The sequence below is a fragment of the Diorhabda carinulata genome, chromosome X, assembly GCF_026250575.1.
Source record: "Diorhabda carinulata isolate Delta chromosome X, icDioCari1.1, whole genome shotgun sequence".
Lineage (NCBI taxonomy): Eukaryota > Metazoa > Arthropoda > Insecta > Coleoptera > Chrysomelidae > Diorhabda > Diorhabda carinulata.
The window spans coordinates 29,878,881-29,891,179 of record NC_079472.1 but is presented as its reverse complement, the minus strand read 5'-3'; the positions used below and the strand labels follow the sequence as shown (position 1 = coordinate 29,891,179).

General features: G+C 30.1%; 1 protein-coding gene across 2 annotated transcripts in view; it reads right to left on the bottom strand.

The window, feature by feature from the left end:
• The window catches only part of LOC130900886 (gamma-aminobutyric acid type B receptor subunit 1), a 103,778-nt gene that overhangs the window by 29,059 nt on the left and 62,420 nt on the right, over positions 1-12,299 (bottom strand). For both annotated transcript variants that reach the window (XM_057811814.1, XM_057811813.1), the window contains exons 4-7: positions 9,845-10,052; positions 7,577-7,756; positions 6,266-6,550; positions 1,986-2,113 (exon numbers count right to left, since the gene is read on the bottom strand). In XM_057811814.1, the coding sequence (XP_057667797.1) occupies positions 1,986-2,113; positions 6,266-6,550; positions 7,577-7,756; positions 9,845-10,052 (801 nt within the window). The remainder of the gene's footprint in view (positions 1-1,985; positions 2,114-6,265; positions 6,551-7,576; positions 7,757-9,844; positions 10,053-12,299) is intronic.

The following is a 12,299-nucleotide window of genomic DNA, read 5'->3' as shown; positions in this document are numbered from 1 at the left end:
AGCGATTCATGGATTGGTGTAAAGAAAAAAATGTGCAAAACTATGCGGAGAGTGTTCTTATGGTGTATTTCTCAAATTTAACGAAGACCGTCAAGCCATCCACTCTTTGGTCACAGTATTCAATGTTGCGATCCACACTGGATATCAAAAATGGTGTGGATATTAGTAAATATTCAAAATTACGAGCATTGTTAAAAAGGCAAAGTGATGGATATATACATAAAAAGTCTAGGGTTTTTACAAAGGAGGAAGTGGATCGGTTCCTGGATATGGCACCTGATAATTCATATTTGATGATAAAGGTTGTTCTAGTATTAGGAATTGGAGGGGCTATGCGTTGTGACGAACTAGTTCATTTGGAAATTGATGACATTGAGGATATGGACTCGGTCCTGGTCGTAAAAATTTTGCAGACAAAAAACAAGAAACCTCGTTTGTTTACCATTATAGGCGATTATTATTTGCGTTTATTTCGAAAATATGTTGAACTACGGCCATCAAATATACAGAAACGTCGTTTATTTTTGGAGTGTCAAAGAATGATTGATGGTATTCACAAAATTAGTGCCGTGCCGCAAGAAATTGCAAAATTTTTGAAGTTAGAAAATCGGAAGGAGTACACTGGACATTCGCTAAGAAGAACATCTGCTACACTTCTTATTGATGGTGGCGGTGACCTCACTTGTCTTAAAAGACATGGAGGTTGGACATCGAGTACGGTAGCAGAATCACGCATCAACAAAGAGAATACTGACAGAAAAATATTGCAACCTGACAAAGAAGGTACAAGTACCCGTTCAGATATTTCCTCGAATATTTCATCAACAGTTACGGAGAATATTTTGAGTTGTTCTAACATTAATGAAAATATTTTGAATTGTTTGAAAATTGTTAGTGATAATTTCAGTGGTGCTTTGAGTTTTGGCAATAATTGTTCCAATTGTACATTCAATATCACTATAAATAACAAATAAATACCTTTATATAGTTGCCCAATTAGTTTGTTTTATTAAGTTTGTAAGAGACAATGTTTTTTTCTTTAAATTTCAATTAGAGAGCTCAAATGCAATTACTTTTAGTCCTAGGATTAAAAGTTTTGCTAAGTAACGAGCAAAATTTTGTACGGTAGGGGAATTGATGGCTTTTACACCTGAAAATAGTACAAAAATGTCAACATTTTTTGATGGGTGGAGAAAAAAACTTATTTTAAAACAGAAGAAATCTAAAATCAAAAACATTTAGAAGCATTAATTCAATATTTGATACCAATAACTATATAAATTTTCTATTGTTTTCTATAGATTAGAGAAAAAAACATCTACCCTTCTAGTAATAGTATTATATTAAATTTATTTAGAAAAACGTTAGGCTCCCGAGATGGGTTTACTAACCACCGTTTAACCAATTCAATAAATATGCAAACCGATTTCAATTTTAATCGATTTCCAAAATCTCGATACGCATTTTATATAATTCTACTTGAAATCGAATTGAACTTTGTATATTATTAGGTTATAATGATAAAAGTAGAAGTCGTTCAATTTCATAAATGATATTGGGCTTCATAAATAGGACATTAAAATGATTTTGTCTGCGAAATTTTTCATCTCTCTCAAACGATTTCTCGACTATATTCGTCTCTGTTTAAAAGTCCTTCTCGTGTTTCGATTTTTGTCCGAAACTCCATCTCCTCACTATAATTTCATCTCTTTTTCATTAAGTCCCGAAATATAATTCAGAAAGGACTTTATTCTGGAAAATTTCAGGACTCGGTTTTCTTAATTTAATTACATATATTGCCATTTCACTCAACGGCATTACTTGAATAGAAAACGAGCAAATCTGACCAAAAGACATAAAAAAACCGTCAATATTAAAAATGTTTTTATTTGCATCTTTTTTTAATATATATCTCGAATGTATTTTGGTCGCCGTGGTCTATTTATTAAACAACAAAGAAAGAAATTTTGAAAGCATTTACTTACCGAAATTCCTAAGAATTGCGTGGAATTTATAGCTGAATAAATATCATCAGCGATCTCTTTATTATTGTAATTGAAATCTTTTAAACTCTTTCCGTACTTGTGGAGACGATCCATTGTTTTATTGAAAGCTGAAATAAATAAAAAAATAATTAATAAGATATCTATCATAAGTTTAAATTCAAACGTTGGTTTTACTTCAAAATTTTCCAAAGTGTCGAATTAGATTAAATATTGTAGCACGTGAGCCAGCAACAGAAATATACATTCCTCTTAAGCAATAATTAGTAAAATGCATCAGAGAATTGTATAATGAAACCTAGGGAACGTTATCTGCGGCTCGGTCAGTTCCATCCAGCTAAAAATCTCAATATCACTATACTATAGTTTAATATACGTCAGATGGTACCTCGAACATGAAAAAATAATTATACTTTCATTGATTTCCTCTTAAATAAAATTTTATTGATGATAGCTAATATTTAACCGTGAATAAATACATAAGTCAGTTATACTTTGAAAGTTATTACGTAGGAGATAAGCGGAAGCATCTTTTGTCTATGTAAATGCTTCAGATGACCAGGTTTTCCTGCCAGCTAATCACGTTTACATAATTCTCAGACGCATCTCACCAATTAACTAAATTTTCACTTGGCTCCCGGACTATAAAGTTTCTCGAAAATAAGTATGATATACTTAAACAAACGATTGCTCGAACACAAAAAAGGGATGGCAATAGAGGGTTATTTTACAGAAATAGCAGTAATAAACCAATATAACGAATGTGTAACAAAGGAAAAGGATCTTCGAAAGTTTGTTTGTTTAACAAAAATAATTTACCATTCAGTATCAATACAAGGATAATATAAAAAACTATTTAGGTATCGAGAGATTCTCGGAAGGTTCGAAAGAAATGTGCAGTGGTCATAAATCAAATTATTGAAAAAAATAAATTTTATATATTTTACTCATAGTTTTTGTGAGGCTACAAATATACCATTTTAATCTTTTGATTCATCGATACTTTGTTGCAATTTGGTAATAAAAAGCCCTTTCGGATCATCTATTAGTATGAGTTGATGACTTTTCAATTTAGTTGAAGACTTCATTCATACACTTCTACGCATTTAATAATAATCTTTCAAGACATTTTAACTCGACATTTTATTTTTCTAAATGTAAAACGGCGCACAAAATGAAAGCGAATATGACGCGCGCTCTAAACGTACATAAATGTTGAAAATATACCCAAAATTTAAAGCTGTACGAAATAAACGCGAATATGACATTGGTTCGTTAGTGAACATAACCTTAAAAGTGATCAACGAAGCGCCACTTAACACGGCAACAATTTGAACTATCTTTGACATTTAAGAACGTTTAGAGCGCGCCGTGCTCGCGTTTAATCTGTTTTCCGCTTGAATTGTGAAATAGCCTTAAGATTTTAGAAAAATTCATCACAATAGACAAAAAATACTATATCGATATAATATGTTTATACGCAGTTAATTATATTTGAAGTGTGAGTGCAGAGCCTACGGGATTACTCTATTTTTGTACCAGTATAGAAATTCTGATATAAAAAATAAGCATTTCCTACATAAAAATAACATTAAACAGTTTCCTCGCCCTCTTTAAATATAAAAATAAAAGTTGAAATCGTTGCTTCCAGAATTTATTATTAATTTTTATTAATTCAACAGTTTTCATAACGAAAACTTTGATTGAATCCATCAATTTGATATAAAGTAAAACATAGTAATTTATAAAACGATCGAAGCTTTTTAAAATTTCATAATTATCTTGGAAGTCAATAAGCTACTTTCTATTCTGCTATAAAGTTAGGTAATTTTGGTAAGGAAACTCTCATTGGAATCTTTGAATGATTAACAAATTTCGTACAAAACTTTTAACGAGAAAATAACGTCTTTACGTCGTTATTCCGTAAATATTTTGAGTTTTTATATCCCAAAGCTAACTATTTTACTAACGAGTTTTTGATTACTGTCAACCAATATTATTTTTTAATCTATCAACCCACGTTACAGTCGTATATATTTATATTATAATCAGAACTCATTTATCGTTTTTTTTTTCTGAGGAATTCTTCAATACTTAATTGGAATCGATAAGTGATATCAAAAGATTGCTGAAACTGTAGGAATTGATGTGTATAGCAAAATTTATATGCCAAAAATGTGTGCTAAATTGTTTAAAAAACAAGAGACTCGCAAAAACGTATGTCATTGAAAATTACCCAATATTTTTGAATAGCATTATAATATGTGACTATCAAATAAAGTATTTTACATCTTCAAACTCGTTATTTAGTCGAACTTTGACTGAATTATCTTGAGAATTTTTTTAAATAGCAAAATAGTATATTAGAAAAATGAATATTTTATTTACTTATTGTTTTAAATACATACTAGCTTTTACCCGCGGCTTCGCTCGCATCGAATCCATTAAATAAGTATCAGAAATCATTATAATAGAAAAGAACGAACTCTGTAACTATATTAGAACCTGAGATATAGATCTTTGAATGTAGAAAAATTGCCAAAAAACTACAAAAATCCATAACTCCACATAGAATGTCCGCGCCTAGCTCTTCTCCAACTCAACCGATTTAAGTGTTCAAAAACTCAAAAGAAAGAAGGTGTTTCAGCGAGTGTTCTTAAAGCAAAACGAACTCTGTAGCTATATTAGAACCTGAGATATAGATCTTTGAATGTAGAAAAATTGCCAAAAACCTACAAAAATCCATAACTCCACATTGATGTCCGCGCCTAGCTCCTCTCCAACTCAACCGATTTAAGTGTTCAAAAACTCAAAAGAAAGAAGGTGTTTCAGCGAGTGTTCTTAAATAAAAACGAACTCTGTAGCTATATTAGAACCGGAGATATAGATCTTTGAATGTAGAAAAATTGCCAAAAACCTACAAAAATCCATAACTCCACATTGATGTCCGCGCCTAGCTCCTCTCCAACTCAACCGATTTAAGTGTTCAAAAACTCAAAAGAAAGAAGGTGTGAACCAAAACGAAGTCTCTATCTTGAATAGAACGTGAGATATTGAGGATAGAACGCGTGTATGTGAAAAACTCCCATAAGTAATGTACAGGGGTAAATCGCATTTGAGTATAACTTGAGAATGGTGAAAATTAGATGAAATCCGATGGTTGATGGCTGATCTGTGCATCAATACCTTTCATTGAAAAAAAAATTAAGCAAATCGGTTGGGTAGAACGCCTGAACGGACTCGGAATGGAAATCAATTTTTTTAATATATAAGATTTTTAATAGCTTTTCGCACAACTTAATGATTTACAATCTTTTTTGAAAACGTCGTACGCCTCAGCGCAATTATAACTGTAATTAAAATAAATCAGAAACTCATTTTAGTTATGTTTTTAAATTCTTCTGAAGTGTTCACTAACTTTTGACCAGAACTCGTTTAAAGAAAGTCTTTGTCTTCTGAAAATTGTTAATTCTGAATAAAAATCATCCATACCAATATTAAGTCTATAAAAATTTAAATTTTGTCAAAATGATCAAATGTGATCAAAGACTTAAATGACCCGAAAAAAGATTATGTTCTGAGAACTCAAATACCCGCATATATGTCAGTGAGTGACAGTTTTGAATATTTGACATTGACAGATTCGTTCAGAAACAATAGTTGCAATATTTTGAAACTATATAAACACAGTGACATTCATAAAGTCATCGACTATATAGTAGAAATAAATTTCTTTGTTATTATAACGGCTTTTCAATATAAATCCATATTCATGGATTCGTTGTCCGAATAGTTTGAATACGCTCCATTTCAAACGTTCAAATATCACTACCGCAACGTTCATAAATTATAATATATTAATTTTAGTGCTAGCAGGAAATTAAGGGATCTCCAAATGCTCCTGATGCTTAATATATCATTATACGCCTTACTCAGTTCTAATTAAATTCTATTCAGTACAAAGCGACCAGTTCTCTTTATATTATATCCGGTATTAATATTTGAATTACTAATAAACCAAATAACGAAGACATTTTATACTAGGAGATAATGAATACGATTGTAACATGATGAGCATTGTAAAAAAAAACATTTTTAATAGTGTTTTAGAATTTATATCAATCCCCTCGTATAATTTCCGTCTTAGTAATATATAGGAAGTAATAAGAAATGATAATTATTTCAGTATACAAGATGATTGGAAATATGTTGCTATAAAATATCATTTATAGACAAATATTTAAATGTATAAAATTTAATACCTAACGCAACGCTCCATACGGCGTCATACGCCAAAGGAGCTTCTTGATAACCTTCTGGATACCTCTGGTTCTGTATGTCGTACCCTTCTCTTCGAAGTACTTCGTTTAATCGCAACCTGAAGTCTTCTGATGTCATATTGGAAATGGTGCGTTCGTTACGGTTCTGATTCCACATTAACGCTTCGGTTGTTATATGGCCTTCGGCGGCCATACGCATCTGTTCTACTGTACATTCTATTCCTTCTTTTTCTATCATTATTTCAAACCAGTTATCTTCGTACCAACCTATTAACAACAAAATTGTAGGCATATTTAACCTGTTTTGATTCAGGTAAACTCTGTACTCTAGGTATCTGAATCAACATAATTATTTATACTGGCTGCATAAGGAAACGAAAAACTCGATTGTGTGTATTGTTAATGATAATTGAAAATGTTTATAACATTTTTTTATTAAATATTAAAACATTCAATCGAATAATAATAATGATACGTCGGTAAAGGTAATTAATATAAAGCATTTGTAATATTTCGCGTAAATGTACTACTTTCAATAATGTTTGAAAATTCAATACCAAACACCACACGAAATGAATTTCCGATAGAAAAGGAATTTTCAAACCGAACAAATAGCAACGAACTCAGCAACGGATTGGATCCAGTGTTTGTTCCTGCCATCGTAATTACACGTATTTGGTTCTCTGTAAAAAAGTGAAGCAGAAAAATGGCATGTTGGACCGGCTCGGCAGGATGTCCGGTACCCGGTGATGAAAATGGAATGTATTTATTGATGGAAAAAATCAAATAGAATGTATAAAATGAACGCTATTTAATTATACGTAAGAATGATTTGGGAATTATTTCAATTCGGTTGGCGATAAAAATTTATCAGCTTCAAAATTGGTTCTGGAATAACAAACAATACAACATAGTTATTAAATTGAAACAATATTTTCTTGTTAAGTTGAAGAAGTTGAAACTTATTTTTCTTTCTATCAATAATTTATCGGATTCTCGATCTATTATACTTCCACTCTATCGAATCTGAGGTTGATACTTTGATACAATTTTATTGGTTTACTAAGACCGATTCCGAAATAAAAAAAATATATTTTCAACTAGAATGTGTTTTCAAGAATCTCGAGTCACATATATTAAATAAACAGTGGTTGAATTGAAGTTGTTTTCGGCAACTTTTAGATATTATTTTCTATCGTAAAATTATTGAAAGTTTATATCAAATTTCGCCTCAAATATATATCGAAATAAAAGATTTGGTTTTTGAAATGTAATGTAAAATATAATTCTTACCTATAAAAAACCAAGTGTATTGTTTTCCGTAGAGATTTTGTTTATACAATTCGCAGAGGACTCTTCTTGCAGCTACGACATAGAAAAGTCCTATTACAACTCTGGAATCTTGTCTCCTGAGATTCCTAACAGCGTCAGTAGGATCAGAAAGGAATGACTGCCTTGTTACTATTTCTATACCTGCAAAAATAAATGAATTTTCTACTTTAACAGTTAGGCGTTGAGAATTGTGTTATCTTCCCACTATTAATTCTTTTATTTTTCAATTCAAAAGCCAGTATCAACGTTTATTTTTTTTTTTTGGAATACGGTTTTGTACGTAAAGATTGCAGTTGAGGAGATATTCCAATCAACAACAACATTCTTTTCATAGGTTGAAAATATTGAAAGAAACAATGAAATTTGATTCGTAATTAAGTTTTTAAATTGTTTTCCGATACCTTTGTATAATAGTCAGTGAATAATTGAGAGTGTACTCAATTTGTTCGTTCAAATATATTTAATATACCTGTCATATTCCAGACACGCAACATCACTCAAGCTTTGTACTTATAATCTATAAAGGCAGTCAACACTCGTCTAATCGGATCAAACTTATCATCTGAAATATCGTGTTGTTTTGTCTCAATTTTTCCCCGATGATTTAAGGATTATATTTAAACCAAGTTTCCTTTATTGAAAATAATATGCGCTGTAATTACTTCTATATATCGTCATATAATAATAAATGTATTTCTATTTTTTCGTATTTAAATATTCGATGCTAGATTCGAAATTAGTTCAATTTGGATAATACTCCTTATTCGTAAATCCAATACAAATATTTATTCCAGTCTAAAGTATTTTTCGATTTGAAAGAACCATCACCCTTCGGGGATCTTTTTCACTGCGAAGATTCCTCATTTTAAGCACTTTATTGCAAGTTTATTTCGATATATTGGATATTTATTTAGATACAATTTTTTTCCAATAAATTCACGATCAACTTGTATACCAAATATACGGCGTATATTTTAACAGCATCTAAAGTATTAGTTTCAAAACAATCTTTTGAAGGCTTCGACCGAAATAAAAGTTAATTGTCGAGAATTTCGAGCGCTTATTCCATCTAATAAGATGTTGAAAGCAATATGAAGTTTTATTAGTTTTCAATATCTATGATACTCGTAGTCTCTTTAGGGTGTACAAATCCTTTTGAGAAACAATAAATATACATAATCGTTAAGAATGTTTAGCAAGCACGAAAATCGTGGGACTAGAGCAATCCGTGATTATATGAACAGTTTGTATATAAATGGCAGCACATTTTCAATATTTAAATATTAGTATTTGAAAATTCTAGATTATTTGTACAATAACATAATAATAGTGTGATAAAATTCTTAACGTTTGGTTTGATTTACTATTTTTAGACGTTATCTCTGTTCTTTCGCACACAAATAATATCTCTATATCCACATTGAGCGTAACTGGAGAGTCTTAAAGTTAAGTAAAAATATTTCTTAATAAGGACAAAGAATGTCGGAAGTTATCCAATAAAAATGCAAATGCGGAGGTTGTATTTTCAGTAGTGGAAAAGATGGGAATTTATAAACGTTGTTGTTTTGCCTTGTATATAACGGGATCTAAATGACAACAGACAAAGAAAATTTGTTACTAGAGATAACCGAGTCGGCAAACTTGAACGGTGTTTCTGAGTTGACGTTATACTAAAGAAAACACGACGTTTCGATGAAAGCAGAGGTCTGTATTCATAAAAGGGGATTGGAAATAAAAACAAAGGCTGACGTTAGTGTCATATTTTTTTAATAAACAAAAGTATTTGTACTAGATTTTGACTTTTTGACGCAATATCTATTTTGTGATCAATTTTTTTTTTCATTTCTTTTGTATTTCTGTTTTTATACGCGATTCTATAGAATCCCTAATCTAAAAATTCAAATTTCTTTTAAACTTTTCATTCTATTGACTTTTTCAAAGAATTCGTTGGGAAATTTTTGGAGTCAAATAAATGTGTACAGAACACACATCACTTAAATATCATATCTCATTATATATACAAAAACTTTTATTCAGAAACTCCAAAACGGAGTTATAAAAGGCGTTAAAGATTTTTTTCTCAATTCACAACATTAATTCTGCGTTCAAATGATTATTTACTAACAGTAAAAAAGTTTGTACTGAATCACCTATTTAAATGAAAGTTTCGGAGATAATGTATACGTTAAAAAAAACAATAAACAGTTCAGATTTATTCAGGAAACTCACCGGCTTCCATACACCTTCTTTCGAGATCCTCAACCGTTGAAATAAAGACCTCCTCTGCTTGCTGCAATATGGATATCCTAGACCAGTTAAATTTCTTCATCAGCTTGATCCTCGTGGGATTATGTACGGTTGCGGAGGGATGAGTGCGAAACAATGTAGGAAACCGATTTCTGTCTGATAACGCTGGCGAACTTGCTCCGTAACATAACTAGAATACATAGATAGAAGTAATTAATAAAACGGAAAATCTCTCTCGGAAGTTTCGTTTACTTTACTTATATTTTGACTATACATTTAATCGAATAAAAAGATATTTTTAGTCATATAAATCATTCCTTATATACCCGCAACCCTCATCCACTAGAAATTCTTCAAAATTAATGAAGGAGATCGTAAACCTCCATATTCTTTTGACATATCTCGTCCTTGGAGACTCTCGTACATTTTTCCCAATTAACCGCAAGCTCAAGCGTTATTTCAACATCTTTAATGTATTTGCTTTTATAATTTTCATTTTAAAAATATTTGAATTCTTTAAACTTTCAAAGAACATTAATTAATTGGTATATTTTTTGAAGTACGTCTTACCTTATTGAAATGGTCGATTATCTACTTCATCATCCCCTTTTACTACTTTAATATATTTTGTAAAGTAGTTCTAAATGTCAAGTATTTCACCTGTATTCAAATCAAAAGCCGAAGACGGTTTTTATATTAAATTTCTAGCCTGTGTGATTTATAACAATTTAATTTATGTTAAATTAAGATCTTAAGTAGTTTTGACATTGTTTTTCTCAATATCTAGCTCTGTGTCGATAAAATTTTCGTTTCTACTTCTTTGATTACCTCTTTAAACATAAAAGTATATTTTTTGCAGCATTAAAATGTAAATAATGGTTCCAATATGAAATACGAGTATGCTATAGATTTCATGTCATCACTTTGATAAAGTATAAAGTTTCTGCTTCTCAATTATTTTACAGGAATAATGATAACGACGTAAAATTAAACTTTTAGTTTACAAACTCCTATCAAAGTACTTTGAACTATTTTCGCTTATCTTGTTTTGATTGTTTATCATCATGATGATTAATAATGAAAACATGATGAAGAAATTTCCTGGATCAAAATTTGTTTTATAATCGTGTTTAGTATTATTGAAATTCGTTAATACCAACAGGTCCAGTGTCTTCATCGTCGATATTTTCATATCGTATATTTCATAGTTTACAATTTTCCATAAACTTGAACATTCTCAACGTGGTTCATCATATTTCAAAACTCAAGAAAGTTTTTTGAAAGATAAAATTGTCTTTTACAAATTACCTAATACCGGTTCATTGTGGTAGGGAAGAAAAAGGAAATTGAGATAGTTCATCAAGTCTCAGGAGTGAATTTAATCAAGTTATAGATAGTCGGTATTTTTCTTCATTAAAGAGATTTTGACTTAATGCCCACCAGTAAAGAAACACTTTTTTCGCATGTTTAGTTTAAACACTATATTGATAAAAAAATACAGTTTCTACATAATTAATGAATTATTGTTATTTTGGTATATGTTTTTAATTTAGAATTCTGTCAGATTATTTGTTGGGTACAATCAAAAAAGAAATTATAGAAACGTTGGAACAATGAATATCAGGCGCAATTCTTGATCAATATGAAATTAATTTACCTGTTTAAGCTTTTAGGATTAAATCAAATCAAAAGAAAATCTTTTTTGAAACGATAAATAAAATAATAGCGTATTAATACAACACAAATTTTAACTTTAATCTACTATTCTATCATATTTATTTTCTATATCCAGTAAAGTAAAATGGAAAATTCAATCTGCCAAGTGGCTGTATTGGAACAACTACTGTACGGTATATTATGTAATAAACTGCAGTATAAATTCAGAAATCTATGTTTTCGATTGTAATTTGAACAAAAATTTTTTACAGTATGAGTTTCAAAACAATAATAACATTAATAAAGTAAACCGTTCTGACATTAATAGGGAAAAAATTGCTGCAAAAGTAAACTTTCGCTTTCTAATAATAAAATCTATTATTCTGTAATATTCCTTCGTAAAATTAACATCTTTCGTTTCCATGTACCTGCTTTTTATTCATGATTAGGAGCCAGAAATTATAACATATAGCAAGATGTAAAAGCAAGTCAAAATATTGTTTTTAAAAGTAATGAGGAAAGTAATATTTTTGTTCATAAATATTTCATGAGATGTAGAGCCACAAATTAAAATGATGGTGTTATGGTAACGGGGATTTTAATTGTTTCATCCCTCATTCATACACTTTAATACCATTTAGGGTACACATTATACATCCTCTGAAATTACGAAATTTGATTACCAACATTTTAATTATATGCGATGTACGATGAGTTTGAGCCAGCATTTTCTTATTATATCTTCGTACTTTCGTTTTTTCTATATCTAGTAGAAACTTAA